The sequence below is a fragment of the Cyprinodon tularosa genome, unplaced genomic scaffold (genome assembly GCF_016077235.1).
Source record: "Cyprinodon tularosa strain WSP-4 unplaced genomic scaffold, ASM1607723v1 ctg343, whole genome shotgun sequence".
NCBI classification, from domain to species: Eukaryota; Metazoa; Chordata; class Actinopteri; order Cyprinodontiformes; family Cyprinodontidae; genus Cyprinodon; species Cyprinodon tularosa.
This window is the reverse complement of record NW_024039056.1, coordinates 1003980-1029421: the sequence shown is the minus strand read 5'-3', so window position 1 is coordinate 1029421 and position 25442 is coordinate 1003980. Positions and strand designations below refer to the sequence as shown.

Genomic DNA, 25442 nt, shown 5'->3' with positions numbered 1-25442 from the left:
CTAATGGTATAATAAATATATACAAATCTAGGTGTTATACAGTGCTTCAGAAGTTTACTTTCTTTGAATCTGCTCCCTCTGGGGTCGGTTTTCTGGAAATATAGTGTCTCAGTTTTTAAGCAGATGACATCAGCTTGATATATCATTAAAACCCAGCAGTTCCCATTAAGATAACATTCATGTGACAGTGGAGTGGCAACCAAGTGGTTAGTGAATAGAGCTTGGAATCTCGAGGTTCTGAGTTTGAGCCCCAATCCCACAGACTGTCACTCTGGGTCCTTAAGCAACCAACCCCACACTGCTCCCAGGGCGCCGCACAATGGCAGGCCACTGCTCCCCAAAGGGATGGGTTAAATGCAGAGGGTTTGTTTTATACTTGTGACAGTGTAATGACAATAAAATGCTGGGAGTGTGTGCTTATGTGAGAGTATAAAAGGAGCTGAACTTGTTTTTAACAGACAGCTGCCTGTTTATTTAGTAAATCTGACGGGGTGCACTCTTCTGGCTGTGTGTCATGTTTTGTACTTTTGATTTCACTCAAGGTCAAAACTCCCTTTATGCTGGACAACTCCCTATGTGGCATGGTAGTGGAAAGTGTGAAATCCTGGCTAGCTAAGTAGAAAACTACACCAGACATTTTCCATTGTTGTCTTTAAAGAGACATGAAAACTATGAAACCAGTAAACAAGCTCAGACTTTTACCATCATGATACTAAACCTTACAACAAAGATATCTTTGGTTTGCCTCTTTTTACCAATAAGGAAAGTTTACCTTGTTGTAGTTAGGTTAATTTTATTTAGAAGTGTGCAGGTAAAATGGGATGACAACATGCAAACTAAGCAAGTTTTTTTAGTTTAATTCTGTCCCAGTGGAAGTGGAGGTTTGACAGGACCCAAATGCAGACGTGGTTACTTGAATGTTTAATAATAAAAAGGGTAACAGAAGCAAAAATCCAAAAACATGAATCCACAAAATTCTATAAATGCTGAAAACCAAGAATACTTACAACAAGAAGAGCACAAAGTAATGACGACAAACCAGCAAAGAGTAACTGAGCAGGAGAGTTATATGGGAGAGTGAAACAAAGAGCAGGCTAATTAGCAGATTGGGAGCAGGTGTGAACAGAGGCAAGAAGGGAGCTACGGAAAAATGAGACTGACACAAGAGGGCCAACAGGAAATATCGAAGAACTCAAATACAATCAAAATACCTTGAACACAAGATTGAAAAATAAGACCAATGAAAACTCAGATATAAAACTTGAACAGAACCAAAACCATGACAAATTCCTAAACATACATTTTTTTGCACTTTGCAGCCCTTCACTACTTTGAACTGGCTTATCTGATAAATCAAAAAGAAACCCACTCAACTTAGTGTTAATGGTGTTAATTGATTGATTGTCTTTATTGATCACACAATGGAGAAATGTACTCACTACATCAGCTCAAATAGTCAAGAAGAAGAATGGGCCAAAGGAAGAAAAAGGTAAATGGAATAAATACAGTGTATTCAGTTCATCCACATATGAGAGCTTTTTTTAAATAAGATCATTATACAGTGTTATTGCACAGGGTTATTTATATAGATGGATATTTATAGTTATATATATAGTTATTGCATTGGGTTTCAGATATAGAGAAACAGGTTATTCCACAGGGCATTGAATAGTTAATTATGGGAAACTCTACATAATCAGAGGCGTAGCCAGAACATTTTTATAATGGTGGCCAGGCAATAACCAGTGTACACTGAGGGGTGGCCCAAAGTAGATAGTCACCAGAACCTCACGGTCAATTTACACTGTTCCAACAGGAAAATTAACTAGAAAAACATCCATATTTTCTAAATAAAGACAAACTATACTTTCCCACAGCCTTTGCTAACAAATAGACAAATATATTTAAACATCTGTGCTTTCTAGATAAAAGGTAAAGTGGATAAAATTCTTTCAGGTTTGAGTTTTGAGCGAACATCTTTTCTATTGTCATACCTTACCTACTTGTATCAATAATCATTCTGCATAAAATTGGCATTAACAAGTACTAATATCTACATAAAATGATTATTTAATGTTTTATTAAAATAGTTGTTTATCTATGATTTCATTGAAGACTCTTAGATGACTTGCAGAGACGCATCATTTTCTCTTTACCTCATAAAACACAAAATCTATTTCTAAAAAGAGCATCAATTCTGCACGTATCATCTTTAATGTTAGTATATTGATGTGCAAAATTAACCACAGTGTTTTTGTTGTCAAGTGTATGTTCATATATAATATTAATATTAAGGGCTGGTTATACTCCTACAGCAGTGTGTCGCTTGACGCGACTTTCTTTATTTATGCTCAATATTCAAGCATGGTCTGCGCTATACGCTGTGGGTCTAGATACGGCCAAGGACCTGAGGAAGTGGGGGTGAGTTTGTCAGACAACGGAGAAACATGATGGTGAAAAAGAGCCGGGATCCAGGTGGAAAAACGGTCCCAGCGTTCTTGCACACCTCGCTCTTCTAGCTGGTCCACCTTCACGAGTTGTTTTCCGCAATTGCGGTCAGAAAAACAAAACAAGTCGGTCTCATGTCTGTGGCACTGTCTGCGGTCAGTTACAGTGTGGGAGAGGTGCAGCAGAGTGTCTGCAGATGACCTAGTTTGGAAGTATAAATAAGCCTTTAGAGGGAAATTGATTGGGTAAGGGTGGGCATGGCCACCCCTGGCCACCCATCTAGCTCCGCCCCTGTAGATAATAGGTTGCAGCTTTTTTTCTTCTTTTTTTTTTTACCATTAGTTAAATGCATGGAAGTCATATCTTCTATTTATATGTTGAGGTTAGAGTGAATATGAAATAAAATCAAACTAAAGCTGCAGCAGAGGAAGATGTAGTTTCAGTATGCAGCAGTCTAACCTACTTACAATCCCCCCTGTCATTATCAGAGTCCAGCGCTTCGGGCCGACTGAGCTTTTACCAGCAAATACTCTTGAACCAGGAGCAGCATCTCTAAAAAAGAAACAAATCTGTCGGACTTTGTGGTTTGATATACTCACCTTTAGCAGACATGCCCGGTAGGTAGAGCCTCTTTTCTTTTGCTGAGACCGAATAGTCGAAGAAGCAGAGCCGCTGCAGCAGCTTAGAGGAAACTGGCAGTAGATGATCTTTGCTTTAACTTATTAAATGGCATTAAATGGCAGGGAAACATTCAGCGGGTTGGACTGGAGAGGAAAACGCGATGGAGAGAGCAGTTTCCAGCTGCAGGGCGTGTCCTGGAAAAGACAGCATCATTTCTTTTTTTTATCTCCCAAATAGTTTCTGTCCATATTTGAACATGATATCAGGTAATTATTCAGTAATTAATAAGGTTATTGATTAAATGCATTCTCCTGCAGCTGGATTCAGGTCTAATGAATGTTACAGCGGCTCCCTGTCTGAGACCACTGCGCTTATATGTTGCAAAGCTGACAGAAAATCCTGCAGGTAAATGGGCAGATTTGCAGTTAAATGTTGGAGAAACGAGCTGTACCTGCAGATTGGGGTTACATAAAAAACATGGGTTCGTTTGGGAAAAATTATTGCACTTAAAGGAAATTTATTTGCAGTTTGTTTATTAATGAGTTCATGCAGAACAGCCACTACAGCTGACAGTTATTCAAAGGTCGTTTTCTTTCATGCGTTTGTGTGTGTTTTTAGTATGTAAACCACATCTGTGGCCTCTTTTGTGTGCACTGCCCCCTACTGGGTGATTGTAGTCAGTTCAAATATTCAAACTTTCATTCTGTCGAGGACCAAAAAGGGCCACAATCCTAAAAATGTAATTTAAATAAAATGTTGGTTTATTAAAGGCACAAACAGTAATATAGACATATATATATAGACATATATACACACATATATAATATACATATTAATAAACTGTGTTTGTTAAAATTAGATTTCAAAATAATAAATTAGATATTGAAAATATAATTAATTTGAATCATACACTATCATTCCATAGTTCCTTCACTAATAATATAATTTATATTCATATAATATATGAATTTTATTGATCTCACATTGGAGAAATTTACCTCTGCATTTCACCCATCTCCTTGGGGAGCAGTAGGCTGCCATTGTGGGTCACTGGGGAGCAGTGTGGGGTTGAGGGTCTTCTTCAGAGACCCAGAGTGGCAGTCTATGGCAGTGGCGCTTAAACTCAGAACCTCAGGATTTAAAGCTCTATGCCTTGACCACCAGGCTGCCACTCTCCCTCCACCACCTCCAACTAAAACCAGACAGACCATGACATTTGATTGGTTATGATGCACTCTTGTCAATAAGTTGGCAAGTCAGATGGAACACGTGTAGAACTCCGGTGTAGAGCTCCACACTATTAAAATGGGACTGTCCCCATTGGATCTGTTCAGACAGACGAGGAATATTCCGAAGAAGCTTTTGAGCTGGACGAAGCAACACCTAGTTGGGTTTAAGCCAATCGTGGTAACAAATGGAAAAGCAGCAGACACCATAAGAAACCACAGATAGCAACAGTTAGGTGGGCACCTTTCCATGCTGCCATGTTTATTGCGGTTTGGGCTCAGCAGCTCTCACTTTCATCACAGCTATATGTCCTGATTTAAAGCATAATACTGCAACATGATTGGCTGACCCGTTTTGGCTAGGTCCTGAATAATTTAAGGCAAAGTGGTACAAGATGGATTTCTGTGCATTTGTGAATGCATAAATACTTAAGAATTCATATTATAGGCCAGGTTGAATTGTCAGTGGTTTTCACACTGACTACAATACCATGGATGAGATGGTCAAATTCATGAGGTTCTTTAATACAGAGATAGTACATTTATTTTTATACACTTAGATGTATAATTACATGTTTTTATGTATTATTATTTAACTTTTTCATATTGACATTTCTTACAAGTATTTGTGCAATAACAATATCTATGTATTGTGTTACAGCACTTCAGGCTCTTGATATAAACGTGCTGCAAAAATTCTTATATTGGATTAATCAAAAAACTAAGGCATTAAATAATTTGAAGATCTTTTAATAATGTTTAGTAATTGATTAAATGCACAGGTGACTATTAAAGGTGTAAGTCATTAATCAAAAATAATTCATATTTCACATACATATATAAAACCTTGTTTTGTGCAACACCCTTTTATGACACAATTTGAGCTTCAACTATGATTTCTCAAATAGAGAAAAATATTTGAGTGGTTAACCTACAAAGCTGTATTTACCTTGACTGCAGGACAGTAGACCTTATCTATCACTTGATGAGTATTGTTTGGAGATAAAATAAATATTAAATTTAATTGTCAGAATCTTACGAGCATTTTTTCCACATTAAATAATTGCACAATGTTTTAAGACATAGCTTTAATAAAACGTATGTGGTTGTTTTTTCTATAAAGAAATTTTAAACATATAGTCACTAATTAAGCCCAGATCAGACAGCAGAATTATCTCCAACTAATATAATGCCATAAAGCTATCTAAACATGGGAATACAGAATCCATAAAGAGGAAATGGGCAAAAGAAATTAAGGTTATAATCTCACAAGAAAGCTTGGAGGGAATATGTCAGTAGCAGTGGGTCTCAACCGGATCAAACACATGGCTGGAGTTCTGCTGGAAAAACATCATACGATTTTTTGTTACACCCATTCAGAGACGATATCAAAACAACGGGCTGCTGGAGACTCTGCAGGTCTAAAGGAGCCAACCACTTCCATGTTTTTTGAGACTGTCAGGTAATAAAACCATATTGGGAAGATCTTCACAAACATATTGAAATATATTCAATAAGCATTCCATTCAAATGTGAAACGTATCTGGGCAACTTAAAATTGGACACATGGACTAATAAAGGCAAATAACTTCTACTGGCAGCCAGTAAGAAGGCCAAACCAGATAAATGGATTGAAATTGTTTACCTGATTTATGTTATGGAAATGATCTATTTTTCCCTCCAAGTCAAAAAAGAAAAATTTGATAAGATCTGGTGCAAATGGACTGAGTATGTAAAACTAATTAGATCTGACTTCATCTGATACATTTAGCAAAATCCTATATGCATCAATTGTTGTTGAATTTTCTCTTATTACTGCTTCAGTGACTCCAGCTGTGGGTTTGACTCACCAAGAGTTGCAGAAAATGATAAAAAACAAATAAAAAGCATGTTGTAACTCATTCCTATTATATAAAGAAATACAAATACTAGATTAAATACAATGAACTCTGTTAAACTTGCATAAAAGATGCAATAGTGCATGTATTTGTGGTTTTCATTGTACGACGTGGTGCAATCCCCATAGTTGTTCAATTCTGTTCACTTTTGTTATTAATTACAAATAAGTTAGAGTTAGTGATATTCTGTAAAAATACAGGTAATGCAGCATGGACAAAATCATTGGACTTTCTGTTTATATCCGCAGATACAATCTTAAATGGGTAAAGCTTTAATTACTGAATTTGATGGAAGCCTGTCTTTCTAAATAAAATAAAAATATATATATAAAAAAATAAATTTCAAACATATAAGAAAAGTTAAACCATACTTAATATTTAAGAAAATAATATTTTGAAAAGATTTATTAAATTATTAGATTGTGTCCTTTTTGGTTCTCGGTGTTTTTAGCCTCACCCTTACAAACTGGAAACATTGATTTTATGTCTGACTGTTGTCCTGTGCGAGTACGCCCCCTGGTGGCGGGTATCAAGCGTCTGGCGAGGGAAGTGCCACCGTGTCCAAAGTGAACCTGTCTGTCCCAGAGTCTGGAGACGTCTCGTTTAAAGTAGTCGTAACGGGCCGGTAAAGTCCCGAGGGACACGACCTGCCGCAGGTTTATTGCTTACATTGAATTCTTTCGTTACAAGGGTCAGTGTATGAAACCTCCAATCTGGAGCGAGGCGGCAACAACAGGAAGAAGAAGATAGAGGAATTCTCTAGGTCTTCTCGGGAGAAACTGGTTCAGTCGAAGAACAAGATGTTCTCCAAATTTACGTCCATTCTGCAGCATGCTGTTGAAGCGGTGAGTATTTGTATTTTAAATTGTCTCGGGCTTCTATTTATGATATTAAGTTTGGTCAAAACGGCATATTGTCTCACAAAGTCGTTAGCATTGGGCTGCTAACTAGCAAGCTAACAGTTAGCATGACAAATCGGCTGTGTCACCTTGTTTCTTGTCTTTCACTGCTCTTAGCTTTGGTTTATTTTTGTTTTTTAATGGCTCTAAATGTTGAAAGTTGTATGTATTATTACTAATTACCTAAGATAAACCTTTTAGATCTTGATTCGCCAGCTGAGCTAAATGCTAAGCTAATGTCGTAGTTAGCTATCCTATTTCAAACAGTGATGACGAGGGGTTGAAATTTTTGGACAGTGTTTTTTGATGTTGCGCAAATATACCAGAGCGAATTTGTGGCCAGTCTGCCTCAGTAATTAGTGAAAAGTAAACATTAGACGTTTTAAAGCTGCCAAACAATAAGCACTAGCTTACACCTGTTTCCAAAACTGTTCTGCTCCCATTGTTTGCATCTGTAAACATTTGACTGGTTTCCTGAAACACATGTGCTAACATGTTTTAATTTAAAAAGAAAAAAATATATATATAAAAGGCTATTATTAATGGGATTTGGAAAGGTATTTTTGTTTATCCAGAATTCCTTACTCTTAGTTGTTTAAATACATTTGCCATTAAAACAGTAAATCATCTTCTACCTGCAAAATTAAAGGTATTAATTAGTTTTATTATGGACGGATATCAGGTACGGTTCTAGACAGGGGCACTGCCCCCCCTGTACTGGAAACTGCTAAAACTGAAATATAAGCAAGTATTTTATTTTTTATTTTTTTTTCTTATTGAATAAATTGTATTTTCCCTTGTTTTGAGCAGGTCAGTAAGAAAATGTGCCAGGGGAATAAGATGATTTACAAAGGAGAAAATAATCAATCCTATTGCAGATCGTCTTATTTACCTGCTGGAATTAGGCCGAAATGCACTTTTTTTTTTTTTTAAGAAATGTTTACTTATTCTTAATGTTGATACATTTTTTTATGATATGTGCTAACTGAAGACACCATAACTTTTTCATTCCTTGGGCCAATTCAGTCCAATTTTGTGTAAGGGTGCATTCACTCAGCTTTAATGAGTTATTATTTCGTAGAGCAGGAGTCTACACTCTCTGCTTTTTGTCTCACTTAACACCATGCACTCTTGTCCTGTTTTCTTTTTTCTTTTTTTTTTTTAATTTCTTCTTATTATTTCGTTCTGTGTTGCCATAAAAAAAAAAAAAAACAGGCCTCCCTGGTAAATTTTGTCTAGAACCACCACTAGTTCAAGTAACAAATGTTTATTTTTTGTTATACAGATGCATGAAAGATGTTGCAAGAAATATTTGATTGATTTGGGGAAGAAAAAAAATCACTTATCTTCTTGAAAAATAAATGCAGCACCCTGTGAATGCACCCTTATACAAAATAGCAATGGTTAGGTTGCTTAGAGGGGGGGAAAAAAGAAATGAAAGATGATTTTATTTAAGATATGTTTAGCTTGGTATTATTGGAGATTCCAAAAACTGCAGCACCGGAAAACAAATAAAAGGCTGTTTTTTGAATCGCCATCGCAGCCATTTAGACGGTTAAACAACAACTTAATTTATATTTATTTGTATAACACTATTCATACTTAAGTTAATTCTTAGTGATTCACATTAAAGTTTATATTACAGCTACATTTTAAAGAACTGAAAACAGACATTTGAACATAATACATCACAAAGACATGATGATATTTTACCATTATAAATGCTTATTTTCACATTGGTTTGTTTTTCAGCTTGCCCCATCGCTGCCCTTGCAAGAGGATTTTGTCTACCACTGGAAGGGAATTACGCATTATTACATTGAGACTTCTGGTAAGAAATGTCTAAGATGTGGTCTTAATAGCTGTGATAAAGAGACTGATTGTTTCATAGGTTTATTTCTGTGTTGTTTACTGGTTGGTCCATTAGCAGCGTTGCTCCTTTTTTTTAAATTAGCTGAGAGCAAAATGGCATTTTCAAAAAAGGGATAGCTTTGGTTGAGCAGAAGTGCTGTTTTTTAAAACTATTTTTTACCAGACTCTGGGAGGATTATCCTAAAACATATTTTATTTTGATATCATTACTGTGTTTTATGGACTCTACCCTCATTTGTGTTGTCTGTAAACTTAGATGGATTACTTTTAAGATGGATAAAGATCAGTGGAAAAAAGCAATAATTATGTATTTGGAAGGCAAACTGTGTATTATAGAGTAGCTTTTTCTGAGAAAGCACACAATAGAAAATAACTTAAAGATTCAAAGAATGCTGTTTGGTTGCCTTTCATCATACTGGGTTTCCTTCTGTGTGTTAAAGTAGTTTTAGCTGATAATACCACACAAATGTCTGATGGTTAAAAAGCAAACTCTTCAAAGTAATACTTCTCATCAGAGCTACACAATTTATTGAATGTACTTCTCATTACAATGGAAGTCTTAGCTAATAAATGCCTTGATGTAATTTATTGGTTTTATATTTTAAGGGAAATGCACCAATACTAATGACATTGTGGTCTGCCTCGGACTTTCTGAACTAGACAGCTGAATGCAATAATGAACTTGTTCAATCTAATGCATCTCTGTCAGTGGCACTAAAATATTCCAATATTTCCTTAACAGATAAAGGGAGATTTTGTGAGGAGCTACTGTTTACCCAATTTTTTTTTTTTTTTTTTTTTGTTAGATCTCACAAAGGATTTTGGTGAAATCTTATATTTTCTCCATTAACTCAGTCTGACCTTCCTGATAATGATCCTTTTCAGTGTAGCCACATTTAGTACATAGATTGAGCCTTCTGCTTTGATAAAGTGACTCTAAGCTTTACGAACATGTATGTATATGACATTATAATTAGGGATGAACCGAAGTGAAAATTCTTGGCGGAAAGCAAAAAAATTTGGAAATCAAGGCAGAAAACTGAAACATCAGAAGAAGTTATTTTAAATATTAAAATCAAAGCATTTCCAGCTACAGTGTATACTAACTATCAAAAAACTCATATTAGCTTGTTAAACCCAAGGTATTTCAATAAATTATAAACTATTCAATAACAAATGTTCCAAAAATATTTATTTACCAGTGACATTATTATAGTATTTACATTTGCAGAATCTCTAGGAAACTTTTCTTGCCTTTTCAAGCACATAATTCTCAGACTTATGCTGCGTTCACACCGGACGCAGCTGGCGCGGCAGAAGCAGCGAGTTTACATGCAAAGTCAATGGTTGACGCGCGTCAAGGCGCGTTTTGAGCAGCAGGCGCGTTTTGAGCAGCAGGCGCAGCGCGTCTGAGCAGCTGAAGCAGCGCGTCGGGCGCGTTTAAGCATCTGACGCGCCGCAAACGCGTTGCTGCTCGAGATGGAAAAATTGAATTTTTGCTGCTCGACGCGCCACGTCAACCAATCAGAGAAGCTGATCTGGGAGCTGGCTGGGAGAGAGACACAGCGCTGATGACACAGACCGCTCTGATCACTCCTCTTAAACAGTTTATTAACGCATAATTAACTTAAAATGCATACATCTGCTGGCAGAATATGTTCGCTTTTATTATTCTGGTGCCTGCAGATCGGATAATTTAGATGAAAAACACCTACCAGCCGCCGCGGTGAACCGCGAGGAGGCGACCCAGCCAGAGGCTGCTGTTGAAGGGATTCCTCCTGTCGGCGCACCGCTGGTATGTGGAGGCCTGAGCGGCTCCGACAGAAATAACATTGGGAGGCAGGATTGTAATCTGGATGAACTGACTGCACTGATGAAGTTTTCAGGTGTATTTTCTCACTTAAAAACATATTAAAACTACTTTATTCCCACTGATCACAGCAAATATAGCTGCAAGGCAGAGAAAGGATAGAGAAGCTCCGCCCAACGCGCGTCAGACACACTTTTGCACCGCCGACCAGAGCAGCAAAGCTGCTTCAGCCGCGCGTCAAAACTAACTGGTACAAGCATCAAAAATGAAGCAGCAAACGCGATTTTGCTGCTTTTGCTGCATCCGGTCTGAACGTAGCATTAGTGGCATGTTTGGTGTCAGTTTCCTTTTCCATGTCGCATTCTTCTTATATTTAGAATGGCGATAGGGACGTTTTGACATCTATGGCATTTTGTTCCACTGACCTGAGCGCACAATGAGACCGATGAGCAGCGATTAAACTCGCACCCCCTCACTCGCACGCTAAATTTTCTGTCTCTCTACCTGTGCTCCTTTTCTTCGCGTGCTTTCCTTGCGATCCTTTTGCACCCGCACTGGGAGCGCTGTGTGTCACATCATCACAAGTTTCGGCTGCTTTGTATCGGTTTTAAATGTCCAACCGCAGAAAACCAAAAATTAACTTTCTAGTTAAAGTTGGACGAAAGTTTTCAGTGGCTGAATATCTGGTGCATCCCTAGCTATAATATTTAATCGATTGGGACCCATGTTTTATGGTTATTTTTACACAGCTTACTTAACTTACAAGAAAGAAAAGTAAACAAACAGGCATGTCTATTTTGTTGTTTTATCTTTTACAGGTGTATGTTTTACCCTTTTTTTTATTTAATTGATATTTTGTCCTATTTTTAATCCACTAATCCATCAGAGCACCAAACTTCATACAACAGATCAGGATCCAGGGTTTAAATGATCAGTTTCATTTTTGTTTTGTTTTTATCTGATGTAGAAATGTGAAAAGGTGTTTTTATTTTATTTTGGGTATTTATTTTACTTTCTTTGGACATTTTTATTATATGAAGATGGTTTGTGTTTCTGTTAGATGACAAAGCCCCAGTCACAGACACCAACATCCCGTCCCACCTGGAGCAAATGCTGGACATTCTGACCCAGGAGGAGGCTGAAAGGGAGTCTGGTGAGACTGGACCATGCATGGAGTACCTCCTGCACCATAAGATCCTGGAGACCCTCTATACATTAGGCAAAGCTGATGTAAGGAGGCGTTAAATGTATATATTTCTAGTTAATGTTTTTTTTATATATATATATATATATATATATATATATATATATATATATTTTGGTAAAACTTTCATCTGTAATTGTTGTGCAGAGCTGATTTCTGAACATTATGTTTCAGTGTCCTCCTGGCATGAAGCAACAAGTCCTCACCTTTTACACCAAGCTGCTGGCTCACATCCGTCAGCCTCTTCTGCCACACATCAACGTCCACCGACCTGTACAGGTAGAAATATTGACTGGTTGTTTCTGCTCTTGGTTTATAATTAAACATGGCGGGACATGTCATTTATTAGGGGCTTTTCCGTCTCATTAATGTGTCAGAAATTGATCCGGCTGTGTGGAGAGGTTCTGGCTGCACCTACAGAAAACGAGGAGATCCAGTTTCTTTGCATCGTCTGTGCCAAACTGAAGCAGGACCCATACCTCGTCAACTTCTTCCTTGAGGTGGGTTCTTGTCAGTCTTGGAAGAAATAGGAGATTCAAGGTTTTTATTAATTATAAAAATGTAAGAATGTTTTTTTTTTTTTTTTTTTTTTTTTTTTTTATGTTTGCAGAACAAATCAAAGAGATCTGACATTAAGAGTCCTGCTGCAACAGAAGCAGCCAACGCTGGTGTCCTGGCTCCAGACACTGGTCAGTCTCAGGCAGACCCCCCTGGAGAACCACAAGCTGCTGCAGCTGCTGCCTCCACCTCCAGCCCAACTACTAACAATAATAACACCAACAACTACAACTTGGTCACCTCACTCCTGAACCTCACAAAGAGTCCCGTAAGTGGCTCCTTCATGGAGAGCTGCTGTTTGTTTTTAAATATTGATTGTATGGTGATTGTCGTTAGTGCTGAAAACTACTCCAAAATAAAGTTAGCAGGGCATTTAAAAATGAAGTCAGATAATGCAGAGAGATGCAAAAATCTATTGAACGAAAAAAGACCTTCAGCTGATAGCAGGATGGTTAAATAATTGTAGAGCTTTCAGCCTCTGTCTTCCCTAAAAATTACTGAAATCAGTTTTTTAGGATACACACTTAAACTTAGGCTGGGGCAATGCTATCCATGCTAAGTATGCTCTAACATAAGATGGTAAAGATTAGGGCTGAATCACTAATCAGATAATTGTAATTCATTGATTATTGTAATAATCATCAACTAATTTAGTAATTGATTAACCGTTAACTGGAGTGTAGAGATTCTAAAACATGCCTAAGCTGACAGAGACCCACTTACAGCAGTGATTAAACCAAAATACAAAATATATATATATATATGTCAATATACTCTATCCAGCACTGCTTAAGTGGAAAAGTTTTACTTTCACTTGGTTCAATTTCGTTAAAAATCTTTTTAAGGAAACTTTGGCTGTCCGATTATTAATAAAAAAAAATCACAACAGATTAATCGATTTGCAAAACAATTGTTAGTTGCAGCCCAGTATAGATAGTAAACCAGTAAATAGCAGCGTTAAAACATTGGTATCGGCAAATCAATGCTTCAGTTAAAACTGAAGATTAGAAATAAGCAGAAAGAATCTGATCGCTTCTGATTTGAAAGTTTCACCTTCTTATTTTTGTTTTCTCTTTAAGGATGGCAGGATAGTGGTGAAAGCATGTGAGGGCTTAATGCTCCTCGTCAGTTTGCCAGAGCCGGCTGCTGCGAGGTGTTTAACGGAAAACACTGAACTCTGTGAGCTGCTCACCGAAAGGCTGGTCTCCTTTTATAAAGCCCTGCCTCCGTCCATCGATCCCATGGACATCGAGACGGTGGAGTCAGTCAACTGGGGGTGATTTGGATTTTTATCGTCTTTGAAGCACATTTTGTGTGTAACTTTTAAAATGGCCTAACGAGTTATTTTTCTCCTTTTTGTCTATTTTAGTCTAGATGTATACAACCTAAAGGAGGACGCTGCCATCTTCACAGGGAAGAGAGCTTTGATATCATTCCTGTCGTGGCTGGATTACTGCGATCAGCTCATCAAGGAGGCTCAGAAGGTTTTTTTTTTTTAACAGCTCTGACTAGCTGTGCTTTGATGTGTCATACTGTCATCTGGATTGACAGAACTATTGATGTTCTCTCTCTAAGAGAGTTATTTATTTAACGGCACAGAAGGCTGATCTGCATGTTTTGTTTTTCTGTCTTCCAGTCAGCAGCTGCAGTGATGGCAAAAGCAGTGAGAGAAAGGTTCTTTGTGTCCGTGATGGAACCACAGCTTATGCAGACGTAAGTGCTGCACTGATTCATCCGTCAATCATCCGGAGTTGACATTTGTAGTCATGTCGGCGTGCTGTGTGAGTCGTGACGGTTCTGAAACATGTGTCCCTGCAGGTCTGAGGTGGGCATCCTGACCTCCACAGCCCTGTTGAACAGGATCATAAGGCAGGTGACCTCGGACGCTTTGCTGCAGGAGATTGTTTACTTTCTGCTGGGAGAGGACAAGGAAGCAGAAACTCTGGCAGCGATGGCTCAGAATCCACTCAGGCACAGACTCATCGAGCACTGTGACCATCTGTCAGATGAGGTTCTCATCACATTGGATCTATTATAACAAAAATGTTCTGCTGCAATACAATAGCAAGTTTTAAAGTGTTTTTTATAACAGAGCAACACAAAGTAGTTCATGGTTGTTAAGTGGATTAATAAATTAGGGAATTTATTTTATAGATAATCATTTAAAGTGTGTGCTGCATTCATGTGGAGTAAAGATTAGAACCACCTTTTAGATCCAATCACAGCTTTAAGTCTCTGCTGCACATAGAGATATCTGCCCATTCCTCTCTACTAAATAGGTCAAACTCATTTAATTTGTCTTGAAATTTTACATTTTTAGTCTAACCACTGATTCTTGGTTATACTTTTATCTTGACTTTGAATGGACCATTTCACCACAGGATGTAAACCACTGCATCAGAGCTCAGGCTGCTTATTTGGGGTATTTTCATGATGGCTATAGGGATAGGCAAACGATTTATCATTAATTCTTTATATTCGATAAGACATTTATTGTGCGTCGATAACATTTCCACAAGGTGAATTGGTATAGTTGGTTTATATTTTTTTCACAGCTGTTTGTTTCCTAAGAGCAGCAATAAAATAATTATTTTTTTTAGAAATATATTTTTCTTAAAGAATGCAACTTAATTTAGTTTACAGTGGGTTTATTAATACAGATCCACCACTTAATGTGTCCTAAAATATTCCTTTTAATAATCAGCAAGTTGTTCCTCGTTGATAATTTCTTGTTTATTTGTGAAAGCATATTTTTCCTTGTGTGGCTTTAAATGGGATTAAATCAGCAATTTAATGGTCATCTCAATCCATTCCAATGAATCAATATGGGGAGTGGTGGCCTACTTTTTACAGCATTGTGCTTGGTTCTAAGTTTAAGCCCCAACACTCCCATAGACCGCCATTCTCGGTCCCTGAGCAAAACCCTTAACCCCATACTACTCCCGCTGCACCGCACAATGGCAGCCCACTGCTCCCCAAGGGAGTCCACATTGTGGGACAATAAAGGGATTTACATTTTAAACACCATCTCTGCGCTTAAAAAGGGAAAACTCCTGCATCCTCTCAGTGTTTTGCTGCCTACTGCAGTTAATTTAACATTATCGTTCCACATTTAGCTCCATCCATCCTCCTGTCAACTCATTCATGGTAAAGAGAAGCTTTTCCGCAGCATGACCCGGCCACCATCATGTTTAAATGCTGATGATACAGTTAGCTTTCTAGTTGGCGTGAATCTCTCAGCTGCTGCTCCTCGCCAAGTCTGTCGGTTTCGGACGGCAGCCATGTTTCCGAAGGTTTTATTTATGGTTTTTGGAGAAGGTTCAGGATAAAGAGTCAGATTTAGATTTTTATTGTATTTAGAAAACATGGTGTCATTTTCTGTCCACTTAACAGTTGTGTGCTCCTTTGTGTTTATCTCATGAAATTAAACAAAGAATACTATGAATGATATGGTTTTAATTTTCAATGATATTTTCCTTTTATAAGAATTTTCATTGGAAATATTTTTTGTATTGTACAGTTGTGCTTGTTTAGGTAAATAACTAGCTACTGAAATGAGAAACATGAAAGCTAAAAATCCGTAATTAGAGCATGAATGGTTTTTCATACACATCTATCACACAAAACAAAGATGAATCATTTTTGTATTGTTAAAGCAAAGGCAGCCTACCGTTTGTCCGTGAACAAACTCTCGGCTCGTCGTTCTGGCACATCACTTCTTCCCCCTTTTGTCTGCAGATCAGCATCATGACGCTGCGGTTGTTTGAGCAGCTGATCCAGAAGCCCAACCAGCACATCCTTCACAGCTTGGTGCTGCGCAACCTGGAGGAGAGGAACTACCTGGAGAACAAACCGCAGGAGGAGCGGGAGCCCCTGGAGAACGGCCAGCCCCACGATGCTGTGTAAGGACCGGCTGCCACGACCTGCAGACTTAAACCAGCTTTTCTGGAGAGCTTCTGCTCAAACATAAAACAGTGGAAATAAACAAGATGCATCAGATCTGTTTTGTTAATATGTTGCCACTTGTTCAGCTTGTTTATTTTCCTTTTCTCTGGTGCTGTGATTAAATAATGATGCTTCTAATGCAGCTCAGCTGCCTCTTAGCATAATTCAAAGTTGTGGGAGAATGAAATCCAGCGAGCATTAATTAGCCTCCTTCCTTGTCGTTGGTTAATGAGATCTAATGAAACAATTTGAACAAATCCTCTCCAGATTTCTTGTTTTCTGTTTCTCCACCAGCAGCTGCTTGATAAGCTGCAGATGTTTTGCACCTGTTTGGTGAACGTTCAAAATTAAGATCCAGACATTTTCAGATTAGGGTTCTGAGCCAATGGTATTAAAATATAATTTGATAAAAGAAATAAAATAGGTTAGACTTGCATGCATTTCATAAAAATATGATATTCTCAAACAGTTCCCTGATGATTAATAAGAACAAATCTGCACCCTCTCTGCAGAGATCTTGAAGAGGATCCGCTGTTCGGAGATGATCTCTCCCCAGACAGCAGGCTGTCTGGCTCCGACTGGTTTGGCTCCACCCCCCAACACAGTCCAGATCACGCAAAGTCTGACGGGAAGACGGAGGTTCACAAGATAGTCAACAGGTGCTGAATCTGTCCCTGATGGGCTTTTCTATTGAGCCTGAAATTCTGACTCTAGCCCGTCTTTCCTGCAGCTTCCTGTGTTTGGTGCCTGATGAGGCCAAGTCATCGTATCATGTTGAAGGCACCGGCTATGACACCTACCTCAGAGATGCACATAGACAGGTAGGCTTCCCTCCTCCCTGGACGCCGACGCACAGGTAGCCTTTTTTTCTTTGTTCAAGCGTTTTGTTGTTCTCCTCAGTTCAGGGACTTTTGTGGCATCTGCCAGCGGTGGGACTGGAGAGGAAACCCAAAGCCTCTGGAAAAGTGTAACTTGGACATGCCGTTCTTCGAGGGTCACTTCCTTAAGGTTCTCTTTGACAGGATGGGTCGCATCCTTGATCAAGTGAGTTTGATATGATCTAAATTCTTGTTGGGATCAATGTCAAGATAAAAGTCGTTTTTCAGTCTGTAAATGGAAGAAGGAGGAAACTGTTGAACTGTCTCTCTTAAAATACCGAAAATCAAGTTCTCTGTAAATTATTGCGTAAATGCTTGTGTGTCGCCTGCTGTCTGTAGGGTAGCACCTGAACATGAATGAAATATCCAGGAAGTTAAATAAAAAAGTGTTAAAAGTATTTTAGAAACCATCATATAAAAGTGGCTTTAACTGTCGGGTAACAAAAAAAAACACAATCTGGGGTGTGCAGGTTGCGCACGACCCATGTATGAAGGCCTTAGTGCACGGCCAACCAGGGTTCGAATCCAACCTGTGGTCCTTTGCTGCATCTCTCTCCCCCGCTCTCATACCCTCTTTCCTGTCAGACTACTGTCAAAAAAAGCAAACCACTAGTGCTGCAAAAAACGTAAAAAAAAAAAAAAGACAATCTGTTTGTGAAAAGGTTCTCTGTTGATAAAAAAAATATCTAATGCTGTATTTAGACCATCTATTCTGATGTCCCTAGATACAAAATTGTGTAAATGATTCTACCTGGTTTCTACTTAGTTTTTACCATTGGTTGGAGAATGTCTGTCTCTACAAGCATTTATGGTGAATTTATCTAACATGACTTTGATGAATCCATTCTTGGTCATACATATAAAACAGAGGTGTCAATCCTTCAGAGGTGCTCTATCCTGCAGCTTTTAGCTGCCTACTCTCTCCACCCCACCTGTCTCTACAGAACAGAATGGTTTAGAGTTACTCTTCACTGATTTAAACTATTCCTTTAAGGGCAGATTATACTCCTGCAACCGCACACATCAAATGTCGCTTGGATCTTGTCGCGAACCAGTTTTGCTGGTATGCTTCTGCACCATCTGTCTGAAATTTCTAGGGACGCACAGCAGTTTCACGCAATGGGGAGCCTATTAGAGCAGTGTTTTTCAACCCTGGTCCTCAAGGCACACTGCTCTGCAAGTTTTGGATGTTTCTGAGCTTCAGCACACCTGATTCAGATGATTGCAGTTCAGCAAAGCCTGATAATCTGCTATCAATTGATAACAGGTGTGTGAAAGCTGGGAAACATCTAAAACATCCAGGGCAGGGTGCCTTGAGGACAAGGGTTGAAAAACACTGTATTAGAGAACTCGCAAGAAACAGCCAGAAAGTACCAAGGACCAATCGCAGCTGTTTTTTTGTCTGCGCGACGACGGTTGCAGAAACTCTGCATTGACCTTTATAACTGTTTAGTGATGTGGTCCAGCTGGCTGGTAAACCTCAGATCTTTGGACCCTCCATCAGTTTTCTTTTTCTAGGATGCCCTATTAATTAACCCCACAGCATAATACAGCCACCTACATGCTTTTCTTGTTTACTGCACTGGATTTTATTGATATGAGTTTGTTTCCTGGTGGATGTAGCAGTAGAATTGATTTTTTCCCTCAGGGGACCGTAGTGTGAAAAATACTCCCCATCCAGTGATGCTGAAAGGAAATGATTGTTGGGAATGGGTTTCTGTGTTTTTCTACTAGATGCATGGTCATGAAATTGATGCATAATAATTTGTAGAATCTAATGTTATTTTTACAGCGATGTTGTTTTTGGTCATTAGGGGAAAATCAGTGCTGTCTGTGTCTGATGCAGCTATCATTAGCATTGTTAAATCAAACTGTTTTCTTCTTTTGTTCTGCAGCCTTACGATGTAAACCTGCAGGTGACTGCTGTGCTCTCCAAGTTGTCTTTGTTGCCACACCCACACCTGCATGAATACTTGCTGGACCCTTACATCAGTCTGGCCCCCGGCTGCAGGTCCTTATTCTCCGTCATAGTCCGGGTAAGACGTTCATTGATCGGTGCACCTCTAATCTCAGTCATTAAAAGAGAATATCAGTCTTCCTAAAACAAAAGGTGTTTTCATATTTGGTTTTAAACTTTAATAAAGAATAGATTAACTTAATCATTGTTTTCCTTGTATTTTGGGGCAGCTACCTTGAAATCTTCAGAAGCCTCATTTGTTTGTTAACTGTGAGAAAATTGCTGCTGCTTTAGTTCTGTTCCTAGAACTAAAGTTACTACCTGGAGAACTTTTTCTGGGAATTACTCCGCTTATATATTTACAGGCTTGTTGAAGCAGCTACTTTATTTCACAAACTTTACCCCCCGCTCTACTTTCCATTCATTTCATTTGTATTTTATCCATCAGATTAACACAAGAAAGATTTTTCAAATCTTTTAAAAAAGACAAATCTGAAATTTATTGCATTCAAATAATCTTTAATGATATAGTGGAACAGTCCCCCTCACAGATCACCTAAAACCAAGAACACATAATACTGAATCATTATAGTATAGTAAAACACTGTGGTGGCAGCATTCTCTTTTTTTAGCAGTAACAGAGAAGCTTGTCAGAGGGATTGAGCTGAAAAGAGGAAAAATGCTAGAAAATTAAACCTGTCAAATGTTTTTTTAAAGAATATCAATTAACTTTCAAAAAAGTTAAAAAAAAACACCTTTTTTCCAAGTTTGAAGATGTTTCTCTTCCCATCCAGGAAGCTTTTTCAATTCAAAATGTCAGGAATAGCATTGAGTACCGGTCTACCCCTTGGTAGGGGGTTGGAATGAGTCCCATACCTGTCTATGTCTTTGAAAGGGGCATTGTAGGCTAACAAAAGAAGCCAAACGACCCCATTCCAAGTGGTAGACTCGTTTGTCCGTTTCAATTTGCATGTTTTTTAAAACAAAAACAAGGCTTTGTGGGCTACTGTACGTAGCCTCGAACCCAACGCCGTTCCTGACATTTTGAAAAAGCTTCCTAGATGGGAAGTGAAACGTCTCTAAACTTGGAAACAAAGTCTAGTGGATTGTTTTCTTCACTTTTTTGGAATGACTATGACCTGGATGACTGTGAATCTTCACCAGCAACATCAATGAACAAACAGCAGAGCACCAGGTTTAGGTAGATATGTGCAAAGAAGTTTAACTCTGAAGTGCAATATTGCCATGATGAAACATGGTGGTAGTCGCATCATGCTGGGGGATTCTTCTGCCAGAATACAGACTAACCATGTGTTATTTTCCTTCTCTTTCGCGTGCAGAATTCTAGTGTGACTGAAACCTGTGGGTGTTTTTGTGAACTCTTGTTAGGTGGTTGGCGATCTAATGCTGAGGATTCACCGCATCCCAGATTTCACACCCAAACTGCTGCTGGTGAGGAAGAGATTATTAGGCTTGGAGCCAGAGGGAGTCACGTACGTACCTCCACGCTGCATGAGGTGCCTGTGCTTTAAAGTGACTTTATAAACACACTCACCTCTGTCTGTTCTCACAGGGTGGACCACAGTACGCTGCTGGAAGGGGTCATCGTGTTGGAGGAGTTCTGCAAAGAGCTGGCAGCCATCGCCTTTGTCAAATACCACGCAGCAGCCTCGTCCACGCTGTGATCCTCCCCCTGTTCCACCATCTGCCGCAGTCAGGCGGATGGGCCAGGACCAACCGGGGCCTTCCAGGGTGCCGGGGACATTGCGTTGGCAGAACTTTACCACTAACTGGTTTCACCTGCAAGACTGTTAGGATCCCACATGGACGGGTCCCATCATTCCCCTTCCTCTGACCACTGAGAAGGTGGGAGCGCAGACGGCGCCCCGCTAGCAGAGGAGACAGAAGACAGGGATGGTGATCGAGGTGCAGAAGGCAGCGGACTCTTTTCCACCTCTGTGCAGTTTCTCACTGCCCTCCACCCCCCCACCTGTCTTCTACCTTGGAGTGAGCGTGGAATTTTAATATGGAGGAGTAAATGTGCGTGTTCGTTTCGTCACATTGCCGCCTTGTTTGTAAAAGTCATTGCCTTAATGTGGAGTCAGACCTTTCAGTTACAGCAAAGTGTTGCTCTTTCAAACATCTCATGTTGTCATTTTGAAGACAGCAAAGGTTCCTACGCAGTCTGGAATCCAGTCAGAAACATTTGTATTTCCAGATTCCCTCCTAGTTTCTTCTTTCTGTCCTTTAGTTCCTCATGGACTGAAAATCCTGGAAGATCGATTCCCCCTCCTCATAAACATATCTGTAGTTACATCCACAGTGATGTACTCTACCCATTTTAAAAGCCAAGTCATCGTATTTATTCTTTATTTGCTTGCAGGTTGCCTTTTTTTTAATCGAACGTTTTGATGACGAGTCGGTTTAACGACTGACTGCAGAGACACTGTTGACTTTAATTTGTTTTGATGTCTTTCCTCGGTTTGGCTTTAATGCTCGTTCCTTTTACCGCCACCCAAAGATGTGACCCTCCATCGCAATTTGCACACGGACCTCACTTCGCTGCACTGGTTACAACGTAAAGATAAGGACAAGGCTCTCATTAAGACCAAGTGTTCATCGTTTTACTCATCAGTGTTTATAGTGAGGTTCCCAGTGTGGGGTTACATAGAACATGTACTCAGAAATGACTGTTATCAGTTTAAATTAGGTTTATTTATTGTAATTTTGACTTTAATTCACAGGCTAATATAAAGAAACAGAATGTTCAGCTGTTAAAAGTGGTTTTAGTTTTCTAGTCGTGAAGTTTATACATTTTTTTTGTCTTTTTACTATAAAAACACAATTTCTACCAGATTTTGCAAAGTAAAGTTTGGAGAAACTTATTTCTCCCGACTTTATTGGCCTAATAACTCAGATCCCCCAAATTTGGTCCGAGCTGCTAACACTTTGTAAAGATTGCAGCCGCCTTGTTCATCAACGTCAGCTGTTTCTCTGTTAACCAGGTCAAGTTTGGAGTTCAGCTGCACGTAAGAACCTGTAGATGTTTGATGTAGCGACAGATGGAGGCGTGGGTGAGCGCAGGAATTTTTAGACTTTGTAAACTGATTGGGAAAAAAGAAGCAGAGGGTCGCTCATACTTATCTTATATGCAGATTTAGTTTTTTTAATGGTAGCTGAAATGGACGTGTAAATTTAAAGCCAATTTTATTTGATCCGTTTTTTATATATCTATATATAAAACAGCGCTAAAAAAACGATTATAGAAATCTGGAAATAATGAGAAAATAAATTCGAGTTTGGAATGAAAAAAATAGGAATACTCAACTTAGACTGAGTGTTTAACAAGGAGTTTGTTAAAAGGTTAGTGCAAAAAAAAATAATAATTTGCATTACCTCAATATAAGCACTAGAGGGCGCTCCTTTAGTTTCTAAAAAGATTTCTAAACAACGAAATTGATCTTTCCATTCATTTAAAGTGGAGCCATCTCATCTCAACCAGCTGACCAGCAGTGCACAGTAGATTTAGAGAGCCTTTGCTCCCAGTAATGGTTGCCTCACCAAAAATGCAGATGGTTCAAACAACTAAAAGGACTTCAAAGTAGATTAACTTGATTTGAAAAGTGTAATAACCTATTTCAGCAGGCTGAAAGGCAGTGTGCAGCAGTAAAAGATGGCGCTCTATAGCTGGTAATGTTGACTGTAAATAACAGCAGGCGAGGTCAAAGTATAGAAGCCTGTCTTTTAGCCAGCTGACTGACATTGCACAGAAGAAGGTGAGGAAATGTTTTGGGAGAATAAAAAAAAAAGGCCTGCTCTGATATCGTAACAAAAAAACTTGGAATTGTGGAGAAAAAAATGTAAACAACTTCAGTAAAAACAATTTAAACCTCTGTGGGTCATCATGACTTCCTGTGAGGTGCTGCAGTATTACTTGTTCATCCTTAGCGGTGCTGTCATTTGTTGGAATGGGTTGTTTGTGTGGCCTTTATGTTTGTAATTTATAATCCCGTTTAAAGAAATGCTCCTTAATCTGCTTTTTGTTTTAATTTGATCCCAGATGGGAGGAAATTTGTTTGTTATTGTGATGCTGAGGAGAATGAACAGTATTATTCACCGAAGCCATGAGTATCTCCTCTGTAGTCTTTATTTTTGCTTCTTTCTCTAAAATCATCACTCTTGCACCTAAGCTACATTATGCAAACTGCTTGCATGAATTCAGATTTTGCACATTGCCGTAATTCTAGTTTTTTTTTTTTACATGAACCAAAACAGATGGGTAGGGGAAAAAAGCTGGTGTGTCCCTGGTGTAACATTTCTATTTAAATGTTGAACCTTTTCTTTTTAATTGTTAATCATGCACATTTTTTATCAACTGTTTTCCTATTTCTGGTGTACATTTGTATATTGTATGTGTACAATAGCGTTAGATATACTACCTGGTGAAAATGCATGCTTGAAGCAATTATTTTTCAGCGTATGGAGAGAGAAAAGGGACAGTCCAGCCAAGTTTGCTCTGAGCCGTCAGCACTTTGGTTTGGGAGGAAGCTGGTAGGAAAAGAAGATGCCTTATTAAACACTGTGGATTATTGTGACTCTGCTACAAGCGCATCTTTATAAATAAAATATCTTAAAGTTGTAATTGAGTTCAAAAATTAACTCACTTTCAGACGGTGACTTGGATCCTAAACGATTGATTGTAGCCAATCACCTGTCGGTACCGAACACAAATGCATTCCTAAGCTCCAAAAAAACTCGAATGGGCTTTAGCCTGACTGTCCTCCAAGGCTGCAGTTACCTTTTAGTTTTTTACCGCACGTAATCCTACTAACCTTAAGATTGAATACAACCAGCTTCCAATAGCCTGTTTTTATCAGGGTACCCACTACTGCTGGATACCGTCAGGTCAGCCTTCTTTCCATAGCTGCACATAATGCTACACTCCTTTATAAAATCCTTTAGTGTCAAAAGTATTTTTACTTTAATATAATTTAAATGTCATGAATATTGCCACTGACACACCTTTAAACGCATCTGTGCCACTTTTTCCTTCCACTAAATTTTTCATCAATTTACATACGGTAATTATCTTATGTATATTTAAATTTTCTAAAAGAATGTTTTAAATTCTATTCACAATGAAGAAATAACTTTCCCCTTTTGAACAGAGTTATTTAAATGCATCAATTTTCCAAATTGACCAAGATGCTCCTGTAGGCTTTACGGATGTATGAAGATGAATAGGATTCATTATAATCAGATCTGCTATTGATCACTGCATCGTCATATCTTTAACTCATGGCTAGTTATTTTGGACATTAAGGTATTTTCTCCTACTGTATCACTTCATTTAAGCATCAGCTGCTGTTATACCTTTTTCGGGGTTGGTAAAAAAGAACAGAATGGTTTTAGTTATACTCTGTTTCCCACAATAAAATAAAATGTCCAACTCTCAGCAGATGTGATCGGTTGCGTTTCATCTTTTTTTTATTACAAAATGTCTGTACAATACCACAAAAATACACAATTTCTTTCAACAAGGTGTAAAACACAAGCTCTGTTCAATCTTTGAAAAATAAACATTTCCTAATGAGTACCAGAGTAAAGACGTGAAAGTAACTTGTAGCGTTCCTCTGCTAACGGACAGCAGGACGGGATGATTATTTCCTCTTTCAAGTCTCGTCCTCCCACCAGTTCTGGAGAAATGGCTAATCTCATGTTCAGATGAAGTTTACAGGGCCACAGGTCCAAAGCCACATCAGAGAAATATCCTACGCTTCTATAGCCTTGCATTGCTTTCAAAATCTGCCTTCTGATTTTAGGCACTACGGTGCAGAAAGAAAACCATAGTCTGGTTTTTCAACTCAGATCGACTCAGTTAAGGTTTTACAATTCTTTAACATTTTAAAGCCCCTCATGACATAATCCCTAATAATCTGATCATTGTCCTCACATAGAAAACCATCTTTTTAACCAACTTGATACTTAAACACCTGGATATGGATGAGGGAAACTGGAGTAGCATTTGGAAATAAATCAGCACGCTCTGAACGAGTTGCATTTATATAACCATGGTAATGATCAGCAGAAAGCCTTAAACTGTTTTAATTGCAGCATGAAAAGTAT

General features: G+C 38.6%; 2 protein-coding genes across 2 annotated transcripts in view; one reads left to right on the top strand and one right to left on the bottom strand.

Annotated features, from left to right (window-relative positions):
- Positions 1-3257, bottom strand: part of ablim1a (actin binding LIM protein 1a) — a 73996-nt gene extending 70739 nt beyond the window's left edge. The window contains exon 1 of the mRNA XM_038294702.1: positions 3048-3257. Within this exon, the coding sequence (XP_038150630.1) occupies positions 3048-3060 (13 nt within the window). The 5' untranslated portion in view covers positions 3061-3257. The remainder of the gene's footprint in view (positions 1-3047) is intronic.
- On the top strand, positions 2910-23958 carry fam160b1 (family with sequence similarity 160 member B1). Its single transcript, XM_038294710.1, has 18 exons — positions 2910-3065; positions 6884-7038; positions 8845-8923; positions 11835-12004; positions 12153-12257; positions 12356-12478; positions 12589-12804; positions 13616-13812; positions 13906-14020; positions 14173-14249; positions 14355-14547; positions 16275-16438; positions 16994-17140; positions 17212-17302; positions 17382-17525; positions 19255-19395; positions 20706-20809; positions 20890-23958. Exons 1-18 carry the CDS (start codon positions 3059-3061, stop codon positions 20999-21001), a joined length of 2340 nt encoding a protein of 779 aa, XP_038150638.1. The 5' UTR covers positions 2910-3058; the 3' UTR covers positions 21002-23958.
- Positions 23959-25442: the final 1484 nt, after the last annotated feature.